This window comes from Copadichromis virginalis, linkage group LG23, assembly GCF_057382275.1.
Source record: "Copadichromis virginalis isolate Kocher_CV1m ecotype Utaka linkage group LG23, C_Virginalis_male_GT1.1, whole genome shotgun sequence".
Taxonomy (NCBI): Eukaryota; Metazoa; Chordata; class Actinopteri; order Cichliformes; family Cichlidae; genus Copadichromis; species Copadichromis virginalis.
This window is the reverse complement of record NC_140639.1, coordinates 8,001,786-8,016,629: the sequence shown is the minus strand read 5'-3', so window position 1 is coordinate 8,016,629 and position 14,844 is coordinate 8,001,786. Positions and strand designations below refer to the sequence as shown.

General features: G+C 41.4%; 1 protein-coding gene across 3 annotated transcripts in view; it reads right to left on the bottom strand.

Moving 5' to 3' along the window:
• usp24 (ubiquitin specific peptidase 24) overlaps positions 1-14,844 on the bottom strand; it is a 34,850-nt gene that overhangs the window by 5,068 nt on the left and 14,938 nt on the right. For 2 of the 3 annotated variants that reach the window (XM_085449866.1, XM_085449868.1), the window contains 45 exons: positions 14,355-14,486; positions 13,749-13,860; positions 13,587-13,663; positions 13,319-13,459; positions 12,748-12,801; positions 12,529-12,662; positions 12,324-12,390; positions 12,108-12,218; positions 11,927-12,025; positions 11,616-11,789; positions 11,436-11,521; positions 11,075-11,183; positions 10,734-10,889; positions 10,513-10,610; positions 10,213-10,308; positions 9,905-10,127; positions 9,636-9,798; positions 9,240-9,401; positions 9,042-9,112; positions 8,792-8,952; positions 8,648-8,709; positions 8,267-8,458; positions 8,050-8,164; positions 7,660-7,804; positions 7,436-7,555; positions 7,203-7,328; positions 6,776-6,874; positions 6,613-6,695; positions 6,386-6,527; positions 6,186-6,305; positions 5,858-6,072; positions 4,988-5,112; positions 4,762-4,903; positions 4,277-4,427; positions 4,074-4,169; positions 3,432-3,535; positions 3,229-3,342; positions 1,677-1,884; positions 1,480-1,569; positions 1,036-1,138; positions 811-929; positions 592-705; positions 448-513; positions 279-345; positions 123-201 (listed from right to left, as the gene is read on the bottom strand). In XM_085449866.1, the coding sequence (XP_085305992.1) occupies positions 123-201; positions 279-345; positions 448-513; positions 592-705; positions 811-929; positions 1,036-1,138; positions 1,480-1,569; positions 1,677-1,884; positions 3,229-3,342; positions 3,432-3,535; positions 4,074-4,169; positions 4,277-4,427; positions 4,762-4,903; positions 4,988-5,112; positions 5,858-6,072; positions 6,186-6,305; positions 6,386-6,527; positions 6,613-6,695; positions 6,776-6,874; positions 7,203-7,328; positions 7,436-7,555; positions 7,660-7,804; positions 8,050-8,164; positions 8,267-8,458; positions 8,648-8,709; positions 8,792-8,952; positions 9,042-9,112; positions 9,240-9,401; positions 9,636-9,798; positions 9,905-10,127; positions 10,213-10,308; positions 10,513-10,610; positions 10,734-10,889; positions 11,075-11,183; positions 11,436-11,521; positions 11,616-11,789; positions 11,927-12,025; positions 12,108-12,218; positions 12,324-12,390; positions 12,529-12,662; positions 12,748-12,801; positions 13,319-13,459; positions 13,587-13,663; positions 13,749-13,860; positions 14,355-14,486 (5,423 nt within the window). The remainder of the gene's footprint in view (positions 1-122; positions 202-278; positions 346-447; positions 514-591; positions 706-810; positions 930-1,035; positions 1,139-1,479; positions 1,570-1,676; positions 1,885-3,228; positions 3,343-3,431; positions 3,536-4,073; positions 4,170-4,276; positions 4,428-4,761; positions 4,904-4,987; positions 5,113-5,857; positions 6,073-6,185; positions 6,306-6,385; positions 6,528-6,612; positions 6,696-6,775; positions 6,875-7,202; positions 7,329-7,435; positions 7,556-7,659; positions 7,805-8,049; positions 8,165-8,266; positions 8,459-8,647; positions 8,710-8,791; positions 8,953-9,041; positions 9,113-9,239; positions 9,402-9,635; positions 9,799-9,904; positions 10,128-10,212; positions 10,309-10,512; positions 10,611-10,733; positions 10,890-11,074; positions 11,184-11,435; positions 11,522-11,615; positions 11,790-11,926; positions 12,026-12,107; positions 12,219-12,323; positions 12,391-12,528; positions 12,663-12,747; positions 12,802-13,318; positions 13,460-13,586; positions 13,664-13,748; positions 13,861-14,354; positions 14,487-14,844) is intronic. The other variant, XM_085449867.1, reaches the window with a different exon arrangement.

Below are 14,844 nucleotides of genomic sequence, written 5' to 3'. Positions count from 1 at the left end.
AATACTACTACTATTACAGTTGATAATAGTTCACACTGGGGGAAAAAAAACAACAAAAAAACCCCACATAACAACCAAATATTTTTCTGCCCAAGTCTGATCCCTAAACCGCATGTACTCACTTTTGAGCTAATGTGACCAGGAACTTAACACACTGGTAGCAGCGCCTGCTGTCCACATTGTTGCTCTGCTGCATCAAAGCTATGGAGAAAACACATTATGAGCTACAAGGATTTGTACACTGTTGTCAATAGGAAAAAACAAAACAACAGACATACCTAATAGACCTTTCTCTGACTCAAAAGCATACTTGAGTCTCTGGGATTGCAGAGGGTCTTCCACTACCTGTGGAAAAGATTTAAATGAAGTTAGGAAATGTGAGACGTCATAGTGACCACGCAACATGAAAGATCAACAGAGGAAGGGTCACTGAAGGATGTTACTCACTAGAAGCTCCTGCAGCATCAGAAAAATGTTCTTCAGTTCATGAGGTGGAGCTGTCTCCAGCTGTGTCTGTGAAGAGTACAAAACAATTTAGTGCATACTGACTGTGGAGTAAATGTGGTTGAGCTGCTTTTCAGAGATTCTTACTTTGAGTAACTGCAGAACTCCCAGAGAGAAGGGCTCATTACAGAACGAGCTGTAGGTCACCATCTCTATCAGGAGAGACAGTGCGCCTGATAACTCGCGCATTGCAAACATCACCTGTTGGGTATTTACAATTGACAAAATTGTCAATCAAAGAGCTTCTGAGTCTTTTCTATTTAATAATGAAGAAGTAAAACATTGAACTGATGGTTTTTATCTTACCTCTAGAAGGTAAGGCTGTCCTTCTGGAGTAAAGAGTGAGGCAAGGATGTCCGCATGGAGAGGGAGAAGAGGGGTGGAGGACAGGACACTACTCAGGCGCAGCTTAAGCCCTCCGGGAGCTACGTGAGGAACAACAGGTGATAAACAAACAATCACAATAAGACTCAGGCTGTGTCAGTAGGTGCACATTTGTAGTAGTGTGAGAAACAAATTTAGGTGCATCACCCTGTGTGCGCTGGGGGCTGAGGTCAGAGTGCAGAGTGATCAGGGCCAGAGTGCTGTGCAGGTGAAGAAACTCCCGAGCCTGAGCTGGACTCCACCTTCGGTTCTGTAAAAACACAAAGTAAAACCTCTCTGCCTTTCTTTGGAGGTTTTTTCTACGTATACCCAACTGAGAAGTGCCCTCAATACAGACCCAGAACTCGCTTGAGAGATTATATACCTCATTTTACCTGGGAATGACTTGGGATCTCTCTAAACTGTTACTATTGAGAAGGATGTCTGGAATACCTGCTTAACCTGTTACCACTGCAACTCAGTGTTGGATAAGCAAAAAACTTACACTTTGTTTCCTGAGTGTAATTCAGTGAGTGGAAAAGTTGAGTTAAAGTGAAAACATTAAGAATGACAAACATATGAAACACGCAGTGTGTATTATGTAAACTGTACCTGGTTGTTCTGCCTATTGGGGCCCAACAGAAAGATGAGCATCCGGCGATATGCCGAGTGTTTCAACAACAACTGACAAGGACCGCAACCCTGAGAGAGGGAGGGAGAGAGTGAACGAAAAATAGAGAACACTCAGGAAATCAAACAGTCATTAAATTTAATGGCTTGTACTTAAACACTCAATTTTGAAGAATTACCCTCTGAGCGAAGTTGCTGAAGAGGTTGAAATACTGCGCACAGTTCTTCACATTCTCAGGAACATCTTTGTCCAGTAAGGAGAGCAGAGCATCTGTTAAACTGTCTAGTCCTGGATCTCCAAACTGAAGTGCACTCTCCAGAGTCTTTTCGAGGATGGATGCAACCACCACCCTCACCTCTCTTACACTGCACTCCAACAGACAAACCCTAAGGAAATGTCAAAACCATCAATATCAGCACTCCAGTGAAGGGAAATAAACCTCTAAGGCAGGAACTTCAATTAACATGTCTAATGTCTTATCATAAGACACTCAGTATCTTATGATAAAATCTGAAAGGACAGACAAGTCTGCAACACTGTTCATGTGGGAAATTTCTTTGTTGTACTTTGTTTAACAGTTCTGGCTGCTTTGGCCTTGAGGCACATAGTTAAGTGTGACAATCTGTACCTCTGTTCTACGGGGAGGGGTGTGGTATGTAAAGGCAGCTGTGGTGTACTGTTGCCCAAAACATCCGATGTTCGACAACCAATCCTGTCTGAGGATCATATGATCACCCCATGCTTAAACATCAAGTAGTGTAAGACAACACCTTTCTCCCAAACACACGCTTTGGGAAACTATCCCGTGGTTCTAAATGTTTACATTCCAGAGAAGGACTTGCTTTTTTTTAGCCAATCAGCATTAAGTCAGTGAGCACCAAGCACACAAGTGTTTAATATCTCTACTGTCAGTAAAGATGCAACTGTAAGTATGCTCCAAGACTTTTGCAGTTATACTGATGAAGTGTGCAAATATAATAAATTATATAGCATTAAAACACTCCAGAGATAATGTGTGTGGGCATTATATATTTAGTAAAGCTTTAGGCGTTGTAGGAAAAATAATCAAAGCGGAATTATTTGGCCCTGGTCAGAGAGTTGAATGTGCATTGATTAGAATGAGGGCGCAATGCTTGGAGCCGCCAAGTCTAAAGTATCGCATATCACTAGGACAGCTACAAAAATGCTGTACTGATCAAACCTAGGTCAAGCTTCTGCAAAAGCAGTCCTACAAACATGGATTATGGTAAATGGTAAATGGCCTGTATTTATATAGCGCTTTACTAGTCCCTAAGGACCCCAAAGCACTTTACATATCCAGTCATCCACCCATTCACGCAGACATTCACACACTGGTGATGGCAAGCTACATTGTAGCCACAGCCACCCTGGGGCGCACTGACAGAGGCGAGGCTGCCGGACACTGGCGCCACCGGGCCCTCTGACCACCATCAGTAGGCAACGGGTGAAGTGTCTTGCCCAAGGACACAACGACCGAGACTATCCAAGCCGGGGCTCGAACCGGCAACCTTCCGATTACAAGGCGAACTCCCAACATCCACACCTGATGCAGACATAACTGTACCCTGTCATTTCCACTTTCAAGCAGCAGCAATATAGTATCGCTATCTAAACAATGTAGAAAATTGTTTCAATATTTCATATTAGTCATGAGAAATATAATGTGACAACAGCCCTGTGGGTTAATTAGTTGGCAGGAATGTACTAACTTGACGATTTCGCGGCCCTCTGGTCCCACCAGGTACTGCACCATCCACTGGCATGCCTCACTGCTCTTAGACAGCAACACCTCCACTGTCGCCATCCACTCCTCTGTGTCCACCCTGCAAGAGACACACAAATACAGATATAATGTTGCTCCTCATGAAGGTGCTCAAACTTAACACATGTGGATGCATGCAAGTGAAATCACCTGAGTTTCTTTTTGGTGTGCAAGTAGGTGTGGAACAGAAAGTGAACAGCCAGCTGAAGACTCTCTTTGGCCATTGGCTGGTAGCCTGGATGCTTCAGTTTTGTCTGCAAAAGGAACACAGCTTTTTAAAACATCACTGATTATCATACTGCATGTTATTTTATGTATATAAACACTATGGTATTGCATTATAGCATATATAATAGTAATATTGCAATGGCTGTGGGTTCCATTCTGCATCAGCACTCACAACATTTAAATAATTATCATTCATGTATGTCAGAGTATCTCTCTCTAATGGCAGAATGCGATCTGTCATTAAAGGTGAACAGTACTCTGATTCCTATAAGGAAGTGCAGTTACTGTAAAATGCTGACCTGCAATAAAAGCATTGCCTCAGAAAAGCAAAATACACACTGTTTTTTCAGTTGTGTAAACACAGACCAAAGGTGAAATCCAATATTTTACTTGCATCTACTTCAAGTACCAGAGAAAAACAAACTGCTGAATATGTGGAAGAAAACTTTTATCTAACTTGTTTTATGTCTTTTGATTACAATCGTCAAATACATGAAGCTTAAAGTGTTGTGTATCTTCAGTCTGTGTTTATGTATAATTAGACAAGCCAACAGAGAAACATACTGCATTGACTGAAGCCAGGGAAAGGGTGAAGTTGAAGTAGTCGCTGTTGTAGACATCTCTGTTTCTCATGAACTTCAGATTCTCATCTCTCACAATCTGCACAAACACACAAACAAAGCGGTGAGACAACTATGAATATTTAAAGCAATTCTCTCTCTAATATAACTCGTGTTTAGCTCATGTAAAGGCAGATTTTGCTTTACCTGATAGATGCTGACGGGCATTTTCTCTACAAACAGGCCCTTCTTCTCTCCCTTGCGGACCAGACGGGTGAGGAGAGTGAGACGGTCATTGTTGGCTCTTGGGGGGCGTGGAGAGGACTGTGGGGAAACATCAGGAGAAGATGGAGCAGACCTGGGAATAAAGAGACAACATAGATGGTTCATAATAGTTAATGCACTGGAGCCGTTCCCAACTGCTGTTCTTCTGACAGTGTTCATATACAAATATGACTCGCATCATGTGATTAACATCCGTGATGTTTCATTAAAGTTTCTGTATAATGCATATAAATGAAGTCTTTGTAAATAAGTCTTTAACTGTCAGCATCAAATCTATCACCTACTGCCTGCGGTGACATTTTGCTGACTGTTGCACATGGATGTATGAAAAGATGACAGATGCATTTTCAACAGTCCAATGAGAATGTTTACAAGGTGACTGTGGTACATATGGAAATTTGACTCACAGTGAAAGGTCCTCAGCTTCCTGTCTCATGATGCTGACTCTGCTCTTTTTGGGCAGAACAGGCGAATTCTGGTCGCTGATCTTCTGATAAAACAGCATGTAGGCATTCCAGTATCTCCTCCGCACGTCAGGGTAAGGGTTGGCTGAGCATACATCAAAGTTATTTAAGATTTTGTACTTGTGTGTACTGCTAATCCACATAAAGTAAAGTAATGTCAGCAACTTACACTGGTCATAAACCTTGGGACGATACTCCCCACCGAAGCACTCGTACTCCAAAGTTTCGTCATTCATATCGAACTCTTCTACCACGTTGTCATTGAACTTGTACCACCGACCACGCGCACCACCGCTATTAGTAAACAAAGATGGATGACAAAAAAGGATTTTGAGAAGATAAAGGAGAAAGAGAGACACACTGGAAACTCTATGAAGTTTAAATAATAACCTAATGCAAAAACTTAAAAAGCTTACAAGCAAAAAAACAGGATCTTCACTCATGTATGTACCCAGCACTATATGGACAGCACACCAGATTAACCTACTGGCAGATCACAGTATTCGCTTGCATCTATCCAGCTCATCTGCTAAGTTTTTATGTCACTGTTCTTGGCTTTAAACCCACACAGATCCCTACCTGACATAAACAATAAGTGACTAAAAAACAGCTTCAGAATGTGTCTGATTTCCTGGAAAGTAAGCATCATCCTGAGAACAGAATTTCTTAAGCATGGAAAGGAACAAGAAAATGAGTGAGAGCAGGGTGCCAAATACAAGCTTCTGTGGGCTCTTTACATTCCACTTCTCCAGTAAGCACGACTGCCTTCCAGAGCCAGACATCTGGAGATGCTTACAAACTAATCCAGGAGCCCATACAAAATCTGATACTGCATTCATATGCAAGACCCAAGGAGGTCTTCTAAATTCTGCCTGGAAAACTAAAGCAACCAATTAATGTATTCCACCAATTGCTGGTTAGGTACTCCTTATGTAAAGTAGCAAAGAGAAGGAAAAATACAATTAGGAAAAGCACATAGCTCTGCCATTAGAAAACGATTCCTGTGAAATGAGGTAAGACTGACTACAGTGTCTCTTACCGTCTATCTTTAATAAAAGAGTAGTAGTGGCCAGCATGCGCCTGACCACTGTGGACAACAACTCCCACAAGCTCATAGTTCTCAGAAATTGTGACTTTTTTCCTGGGTGACCCTCCTGAGGTCCCGTCGCCTCTCCCCTCGCCTCCCTCTCCGCTGCAGTCTTGACGAGCCATTCCAGATACAGTGTAGGGCTCCATGTTGAGCACCCAGGGGAACTGTGAAACAATGGAAACAACCTTAATCCCAATCACATTTACATTAAAGTTAAGGAGGCTGTAACAATATTAGGAAATGTGATTTATTAGGTACAAGTGTTTGATCTTCATACCCTAATCTGCTCATCATATTTGATAGACCGTCCGCTTTCCCAGTCGAAGCCAAAGCGCATAAGGTGAATACAGAGAACACTGGGCAGGGATTTGATACATGTCCTCTTCACTGTGGTCCTCTGTACAAACACACACACTAACACTTATAAGCACATATGATGTCAGTGCTGTATAAAAGCATGAAGGGGAGTGTACAGACCTTCTCTTTGCATTTCTCACAGTAGTAGGCATTGCTGCCCTCTAGCACCTCTCCTCGGACAAACTGGTCTAATGAGATCTCTAAACTCTGACAAGAGGTCACTCCAAGGTTCAGTGCCATGAATGTTTCCTCACGCTCATATCTGTGCAAAGGATGTTTGTGAGTCAAATTTCATGCATAAAGAAAAAGATTTGGTAAATTCTACACAGTAAAAACCTGTGGCTCACCGGTGAGGACAGTCTTTACAGATCTTCTGGTCAGAGAAAATTCCCTGGAATGTGTTTTTGAAGATCTGCTCTCGACCCATTTTCTGGTGGAAAAAGTTTGTCATTGACAAATTAAAGTTTCTAATCAAGTGACGACAGTGTTTCTTTAGTGTGTGAGTTATACCTTGAGATGTTCGTCAAGCTGATCCACCAGGCTAGTGAAAAACTCATAGGCATCCTGCTGTTCTCTTACATATAGCTCTTTGTTCCACATCTTGAAGATCTGCAACAGAAATATTATGCATGTTTATACAGTTACATATCTATTGATAAACTGAGTTTTGTCACTTTAGTTAATGACACTCAGTTGTGTCACTATCCAAGATAACAAACTCTATATGTGTTACACAGACTTTATAGACATAATGATTACAGACAGCACAACATGGTCCATCATTAGGACTTATTAAAACCCCCCACATAATTTTACATGATAAAAAAAAAATACAAGAAACAGCGATGAACTCCAAGATTGTGCAGAACCTCTTGCAAATTAAAAATAGAACTTTGTCTCTGGTTTCTAAATGATTTAACAGTGAACAGACTTTTACCTTCCAGAAGTTCTCAGGTACATAATACTGGAGTTTGCTCTCCATCAGATGGCCAAATAGAGACTGAACCTGATAGAAAACACTCTCTTCAGGCTGGTCTGTGTCATCTTCAATGGACAGGAAAGCCTAAAACAAAAAAACATGGTATTGTAGTCACAGATACTGGTGTTACTGCTAAGTATCACATAATGTATGGAAAAAAAAATTAAGTAAACAGTTCATTGAAAGTGTACCTCTGGGAGGCCGGGCTGCATGTAAAGCTGCTGGAACACAGCATTCATATAACAAGTGGCTCCACCGTTCTTCAACCCAACAAAACCTGAGACTGAACGGCTCTCTACAGGGGGTAGATACTAAAGGAAAGGAAGAAAGAGTTACTTTCACACCAAAAGCACTGTCAGACTACATGCAACACCAAACATGATTACAATTAATTCTATTTTAACCGGTGTCTTACATCAAACTCCTTGCAGAGCGAAGGATCTGACTGGTGGTGCATGGACAGCAGCTCTCTGGTGATGAGCTGTAGGTTTGAAAGAGAGCTGTCTGCCAGCATTACCAGCACCTCATAGGCTGCCAATCTGCTGCTGGCTGTGCTGCACCTAATCACACACAGAGAAATGATTAAATACCGCTATCAGGAATACTACAAAACACACAATGTTGTTTGCAAAATGGAGGGATTTACCCATTACTTAAAAAAAAAAAAAAAAAACAAGCAAACAAAAAAAGCAGATCCCTTTTATATGAAATCACAAAATGATTCTCAAAATCACATCTTAAAAAATGAAAAGTTGGATTAGAACAGAGAAAAAATGAAACTAATTGGAAGGAAAGGAATACATACTTTGGGTGGAAATCATGGCTGGGGGCCGGGGAAGTTGTAGGGTTGGAGCTGTTGATAATGATGCGTGAGGCTCGAAACAGGAAGTCATCGAGCAACTGCTGGATGAGAGATGGACCTGGACAAAAAGTTACAACATTACATAACAGCTGTGTCCTAAATAAAATAGAATATACATTGGATAGGTGTGGATATGCATGTATACTCAGTGTTTGCTCACCAAGATGTTCTTTCTCATTGCCACAGAGAGACAACAAGGTCTTGATGAGTCTGAGGTGCCCTGCTAGGAGGATGTTATCTGCCTCGCTGGTCTCCATCTCAGAGCTCCAGCTAGGCTCAAAATTGTCAAGCCAAGAGATCTCGTCCTCCAGCATGGTGGCTGCGCTCACTTTTAACACCTCCATCTCTGACGCTTGAGGAGGTGAGGCATGCAGCGAAGCGGGAGGAAGGAAAGGAGGGATAGAAAAAGAAAGGAGCAGAAAGCAAATGTGTGATTCACTGGCCTTTAGTTGGTGAAAAAGCAGTCTGTAAGGTCTGCATTACAACAGAGCCTCAATCAGGGACAAAACTTCATATTTAGGAATGTGTAACTGTGGCTTACTAGTTAGGTCGTCCAAAAGCTGGCATCTTAGATCAAAGTATTCAGTGCACTGGGACAGCAATCTGAAAACAAAAACCAACACTAACTCATGATGTCTGCATATGTTTTAGGGATTTTGCACCTTGTGCTTTATTGATTAGATACCTTTGGTTGACCCCCCTCATGACAGATGTGGGGCTCCATAACGGGAGCTGAGCAGTCAGGATAACTGAAAGGAGGAACAAGTTAGGTTTTTGGACTTCAGGGAAGGCTGATGTGTCAGTTTGGCTCAAAGTGTACAGTTGATCACAAGCCACACGGCGGATCTGAGAGAAGAAGAAACAGAAAAGATAAGTAAATATAATATAATGTTTGAAATACATTTCTTCTGTTATTTGCTGAGTGTGTTATTTACCTCTCCGCTGGGAGATCCGAGCAGAATATCAATAATAAAATCATTGACAGAGGGCAGGTTGTAAAAAGAAGCTGGAGAAAGAAACCAAACACAAGATTTACAGCCTGTTGGACACAGTACAGAATATCTCATTACAATACACAGTAAAAGTGAGACTGTGATCTTGTAGTGTTGTCTGTACGCCTGCAGGAGTCTTACACAGCTGCTGACAGCGTAACTGCAAACAGGTAACCAGCAGAGACAAAGCCTCGCGAGCGATGATGGCATCTTTGATGGAGACACTCTGCTGTCTGACACATATCCCTGCATGCAATGCTGTTGGTGTGGTCTCGCCCTCGCTACTGGAGCTGCAGTTACTCCCTGCAAAACACAAATACATTTACTTTCAATTCTTTAGGTTTAGTTTCAGTAAAATATTTTGAGCGTGACCTATTAATAACCAACAGTCAGCATTAGTCATAAATTAAAAATGAAGTTGTACAAGCCACATCCACTGACTGAAAAACATGTAGCTAACACCATAAGTTATCTACTTGGTAGACTTACAGAGACAAACAGACAAAATGTGTAATGATTGTTTTTTCTTTGTCTCACCAGTGCTGCTGACTCTAGTGCGTACTCCCTGGGGCAGAAGAGAGCCATGCGTCTCTCTGATTGGCTGTGGGCTACCGACTAGATCTAATCGACCTGCTGCAGCCGCCCAGGTCAGACGCATAAAACAGGCCACTGTGGAAGTGAAGTCCCCCACTTCCATGGTCTATAAAAGAAACAGCAGCAGATAGAGCATCTGGAGTACTTTACATTTACTGGACACCAAATTTATCCTAGAAATAACCTCAAAATTGAAATTATTTCTACCATACCTGAATAGCGACACGTGCAGCAGGTATGATTTCTTCAACTCTTATGGATGATCGCTCAGACAAAGACATCTGTCTGTAGGAGGACTTCTCTGGAGTGCCACATAGAGAGAGCTGTCGCCCTGCTCGCCCAGCATTACGAAACGGCCGAGATGATAGCGCATCGCCATCCCTGATGACATCATCGTCCAGTACAGCAGGCATGCTTTGACCAACCAGAAGGAACCTGCAAACAAAGCCCATTCAGTTAGAAGTTTGGCATAGTATGTGATGATTATATAAACCTTGTATGTTTGTGACATGTATTGCACCTGGCCAACTGAAGACAGATTGAGTAGACCCCTTGTCTGGTCTCATAGTCCACTTCTGATGGGATGGAGTCTCTCTGCATAACATTTACCACCAGACTGCAGAGGTGACAAACAGAAACACAATACTCAAGACTAAAAATAAAAAGATGCCATAAGGCATTTTGGATAGAAGCATATGCCATGTGGAATATATGTACTGGTGTATAATGTAGCTTGACAACTATGCTGACACCTCCTACAGTGGCTCAAAGCAAACAAAGAACAGCAATTGTTTTAAAGGTCTGTTGTTTGTGGTGCTACCTGAGGCCTCCTGCTTTCAGGAAATTCTCACAGAAGGATTTGCTGCTTGTTTTGGCCATCTCATCATCAGATGTGGGCATGAGTTTTGAACTCAACACCTAACAAAGACATAGGAGAGAAAAAGGAAAAGAGATGAAAACTGATGTCATGCAGCTTAGTCAACTTTAAAACAGGGAATTTTGCATTTATATACGTATTTGGGGTTTTACGTTTAAATATACCTCAAGGTTGTATAGCACTCTGAATGTGGACATGCCAGGGGCTGAAGATCTAAAAAGGGACTCCAAGATGGAAGCAGCACTGGGCTGATGTTGCTGCTTGGAGGACATAGAAGGAGAACGAGAGCCTGCACCCTGGCCGAGGGTGAAGAGCGTTTTCTAGAGAAAAGATACACAAAAGATAGAAAATAACTCCCTCAGACAACGGATAAGGCAAAGAAATGCACACAAGAGAAATTTGTTTAGACTTATAATAAACCCTCCTCCAAAAGCAGAAAATTAAAAATTTCAGAGGTTTATCGTTCTGCATTAAGCACTGTTAATAAGAAAAGAGTTCAAGTAACCTGATGGCTCCAGACGCTGGATTCTTTGGGAACAAAGTTGTCAAGTGCATCCTGTACTTCAGGATCTGTTGGAATGAGCAGCAGCAACTTCCTCACACGCAGAGTGATCCTGGAAAGTACAAGAAATATCCAAATACATAAAAAGGGTTATTAACTGCCTTTGGTCTTAATACATGAATTATGAAATAGTAGTGACTTAAATATTAATTACCAATCACTTTTTACCCAGCTAAACATGCATGCAAGAGTCTCTGTCTATGTTTTTATGCATTTTTGTATCTACACAAATTGCTTCAAAATGAGGTGATGTAAATAGCTAAATAGCGTCTTCTGTTGTCATATGGAAGAAATATTACCTTACCTGGACTCATCAAGGTTTGCTAGCTGGTAAAGCATCTCAAACACATTACAGACCAAAGCCATCACAACTCCAGGCAGAGACTTCTCCTAGAGACACAGAAATGTACGCACTTTGCATTAGAACCAGCGGAAAGTTTAATGGATGCACAATTTGCAGTTCTAACCATGTCTATGATGGTACCTGCTCTAGGGCATAAGCAGAGTTGAAGACAGCAGAGCTGGAACTGCTGGAGGCAGAGGCTGAGGACTCGGAGCTGCCAGAGGGAGTGCCAGTGCCTGAGCTCTTCACAGTTAAGCTCTGCTCATCGCTAAAGCCAAGCTGAGACAGCAGCTTATGGTCTCGATTCATGGTCAACTAATACACGTTGGAGGTGCAGTAAAAGGACAATGTGAGAGAAAAAACAAAACAAAATTAATTTTGTTCAAGGACACACAACAGGATAGTGGACGACCTTCCCCAGACAGGCACTGCACTGAATCATCAACACTTACCACACTATCATTGGCAAAGATTTGGACATTATCCACCGGACAGCTCAAGTGCTCAGATATCTTCCACCGGATACTTCCTACTGTTTCATTACTGTGAGTCTGTACAACAGACAGACGAGTAAAATTAGCCATTTCCTCTGAAGACCTGAACTGTGCACAAAAGGGCAGAAGTTTATAATACCTCTAAGGTAAAAGTGTCTTTGGTTGACTCGTAGGTGATGTGAAGAGTGACAGGGTGTCCATTGAAAGAGGCCCCGTGAGGTAGAATAGTGCGAGGAACTGAGTACATATCCTACACAGAAATACACAAAAACATGAGGTTAAAAAAACCCATTATAGCATAATCATTTTTATTTACACGTGTAATGAAACCTTGGAGACAGAGTGCACAGCTTACCTCTATAGTGATGACATAGCGCTCAGCCAACAGCAGCAGTCTTTCAATTATCACCAGCTTAGTGGATCTGGAGGTGGAAATTCACAGAAGCGTCTCAACAATAACAAGCATATTTATACTCAAAACATTTTATCCATCACTAACATGCAAGATAAATTATATAAACACAAATGTATTTTAATAGGTTTAGTAACTATGTTCTTACCCAAACCCCCCTCTGTACCTGGATGGTGATTGTACAGATGTGGCCACAGTCGGCATGGCCGTGGCTGTCAGCATCTTGGTTGCTTTAGTAACAGCATGTGTCAAAGTAGGCCCACCCAGTGCCGAACTGGCTGCCTAAAAGAAGAACAAGAAATGTGCTGCTGGATCCCACTTTCTGTGAAATGGCACAATCATGCTAGTAACATATTCAACAGCTTACCTCTAGTCGTTTGTAGCAATCAGCAATGAACTTCTTGTGCAAAGACACAGAATCCTGTGAGGAGGAAGATTTATTTCTGCGTGTGATTTCTTTGTTTCAAAAACAGCCACAAAGCAGTAATTCAATTTTTATTATTGGAATACTTCTGATCATTTCTCATCAAAGTGAGGAGTGAAAACAATAGGCAGTCTGCAGCATCTTAAAAGGAAAATTCTTCCCAGGATAAAATATGCATATTCCCTCTGGTCCGTGTAACTTATCCACCTAAATTGTTCTGCTTTGAGTTTCCCAGTTTTGGATAGAGGGAAAAGAGATGACTGCCTTGTCTAGAATATAAAGGAACCAGAGAGCACATCCTTTTGGGGATTCAAAGTAATAGGTTCATTAGAAAGGAATTAATTCCAACACCAAACTGCTCACAATAAAGGTAATGACTTTTTTTGGGATCATGTAAAGAGACATTGCTGCTGATTTTAATGTGAACTGTCCTGTTAAATGACACTTCCACTCTCTTTAGAAGCAGTGCTAAAATTAAGAGGCCAGAGCAATAAATGCAAAAATATACTCAAACCTTCTTCATCTTGGGATTGAGGTTGGTGTAGCTATATGTAATAATCAGTTGGATTGCTTCATTGGCTATTTCTTCATCAGGGGTCTCCATGGCGATGCGCCAGATAAAGTCCATCCCTGCCAAGTCAATGCGCTCCACACACTGAAATCAAAGCACATAATACTTTAAATCTAAATGTCAACCAAGATGTATTTCAGTATTCTTTTCCTTTGCACGCTGAATGGTTCACTGTGTACTAAGGATCAAAAGAGAGAAAATGAAAGCTGACCAGCTGAGTTCCTTGGCGTTTTAGTCGATGATCACAAAGGTTGACATTCTCAAAGAAGGTCTTAAAAAGATTAAAACCTGAAACACATACAAAACATGTTAAATACATATTTATAATCCACTGCTGTGGGTCAATAATGTATCACCATAGAGTATCTCTCACCATTCATGGTGATTTCATAGGGTTCCAGTTTTAAGATCTTCTCCTTGAAGAGTTGCTGCTGAACATCACTCTCAAGGTCATGTTGCCCTTTTGTGAACCACTCAAAACACATCTGCACACACAGAAACACACTGTGTTAATCTCAGTTACAGTGAATTTTAGAGACAAATGAGATGGACTGGCTTGAGTTCTACCAAACTGAGCCTAACACAAAGACTAAATGAATGATCTGTTAAAGGCTGGAGGTAGTTAAACATTTGATTCTAACCACTTGTGCCCAGAATGATCTCATACTATTGGAAAGGGCAGAAACCTGCCTCCAGTTCTTTCTGTCCTTTTGTTGTTTTTTTTGTTCTCATACAAAGAAGCACTTGATAAAGCTAAACTTTACTGGATGATACATTGAGAAACCTAAACAGAATGGATGTCACTTTCTTGCCAGCTTGCTCTGTATTTAAAACTTGTATGAACATTCCTTTTATTGTGCTTTAAAAGGAAGAGGTAAAGTTTGTGCATTCCTCCAGATCAGTTATCCAGAGAAAGGAGGCTGCAATGATAAACAAATGGCCAAAGGCAAGGTTTCATTTGCAATGACTGTTTTTATACCTCACGGTCAAGTTCACAAACATCCGGCCCTGACACCAGGCACTCCCACAGCTCCTTGGCTCTGTTCCAGACCAGGTAGAGGCTAGCTTCCTGGAGAAAGAAGGCCAGGAAGCGCAGGTGGCTGTCCAGATACTAAAGACATATTGAAAGAGAAATGTGTTATCTTGTAACACTATCAATATGTAACATTATGTTCTTCAGGTGTAAACCTCATTCCAGCTAAGGGAAACTTGCATATTACCCACATTAATTTCTAATTATGCAATTAATCAAAATATCCAGCAATACAGCTCCCAGGAGGAGCAGAAGGCTATTACGTTTTAGTCAGTGTACTCAGGTCATTTACACATTTTATTTGATTTTTAAATACATTTATTCAGTTGTAACCTGGGGGGGCAAACAGAGGAGACAGGAACTATGGAAAATATGCATCCAGCAGATATTTTACTTATGAAGCTATAGTCACTAGTCAAATCCCTTAATAATGGTT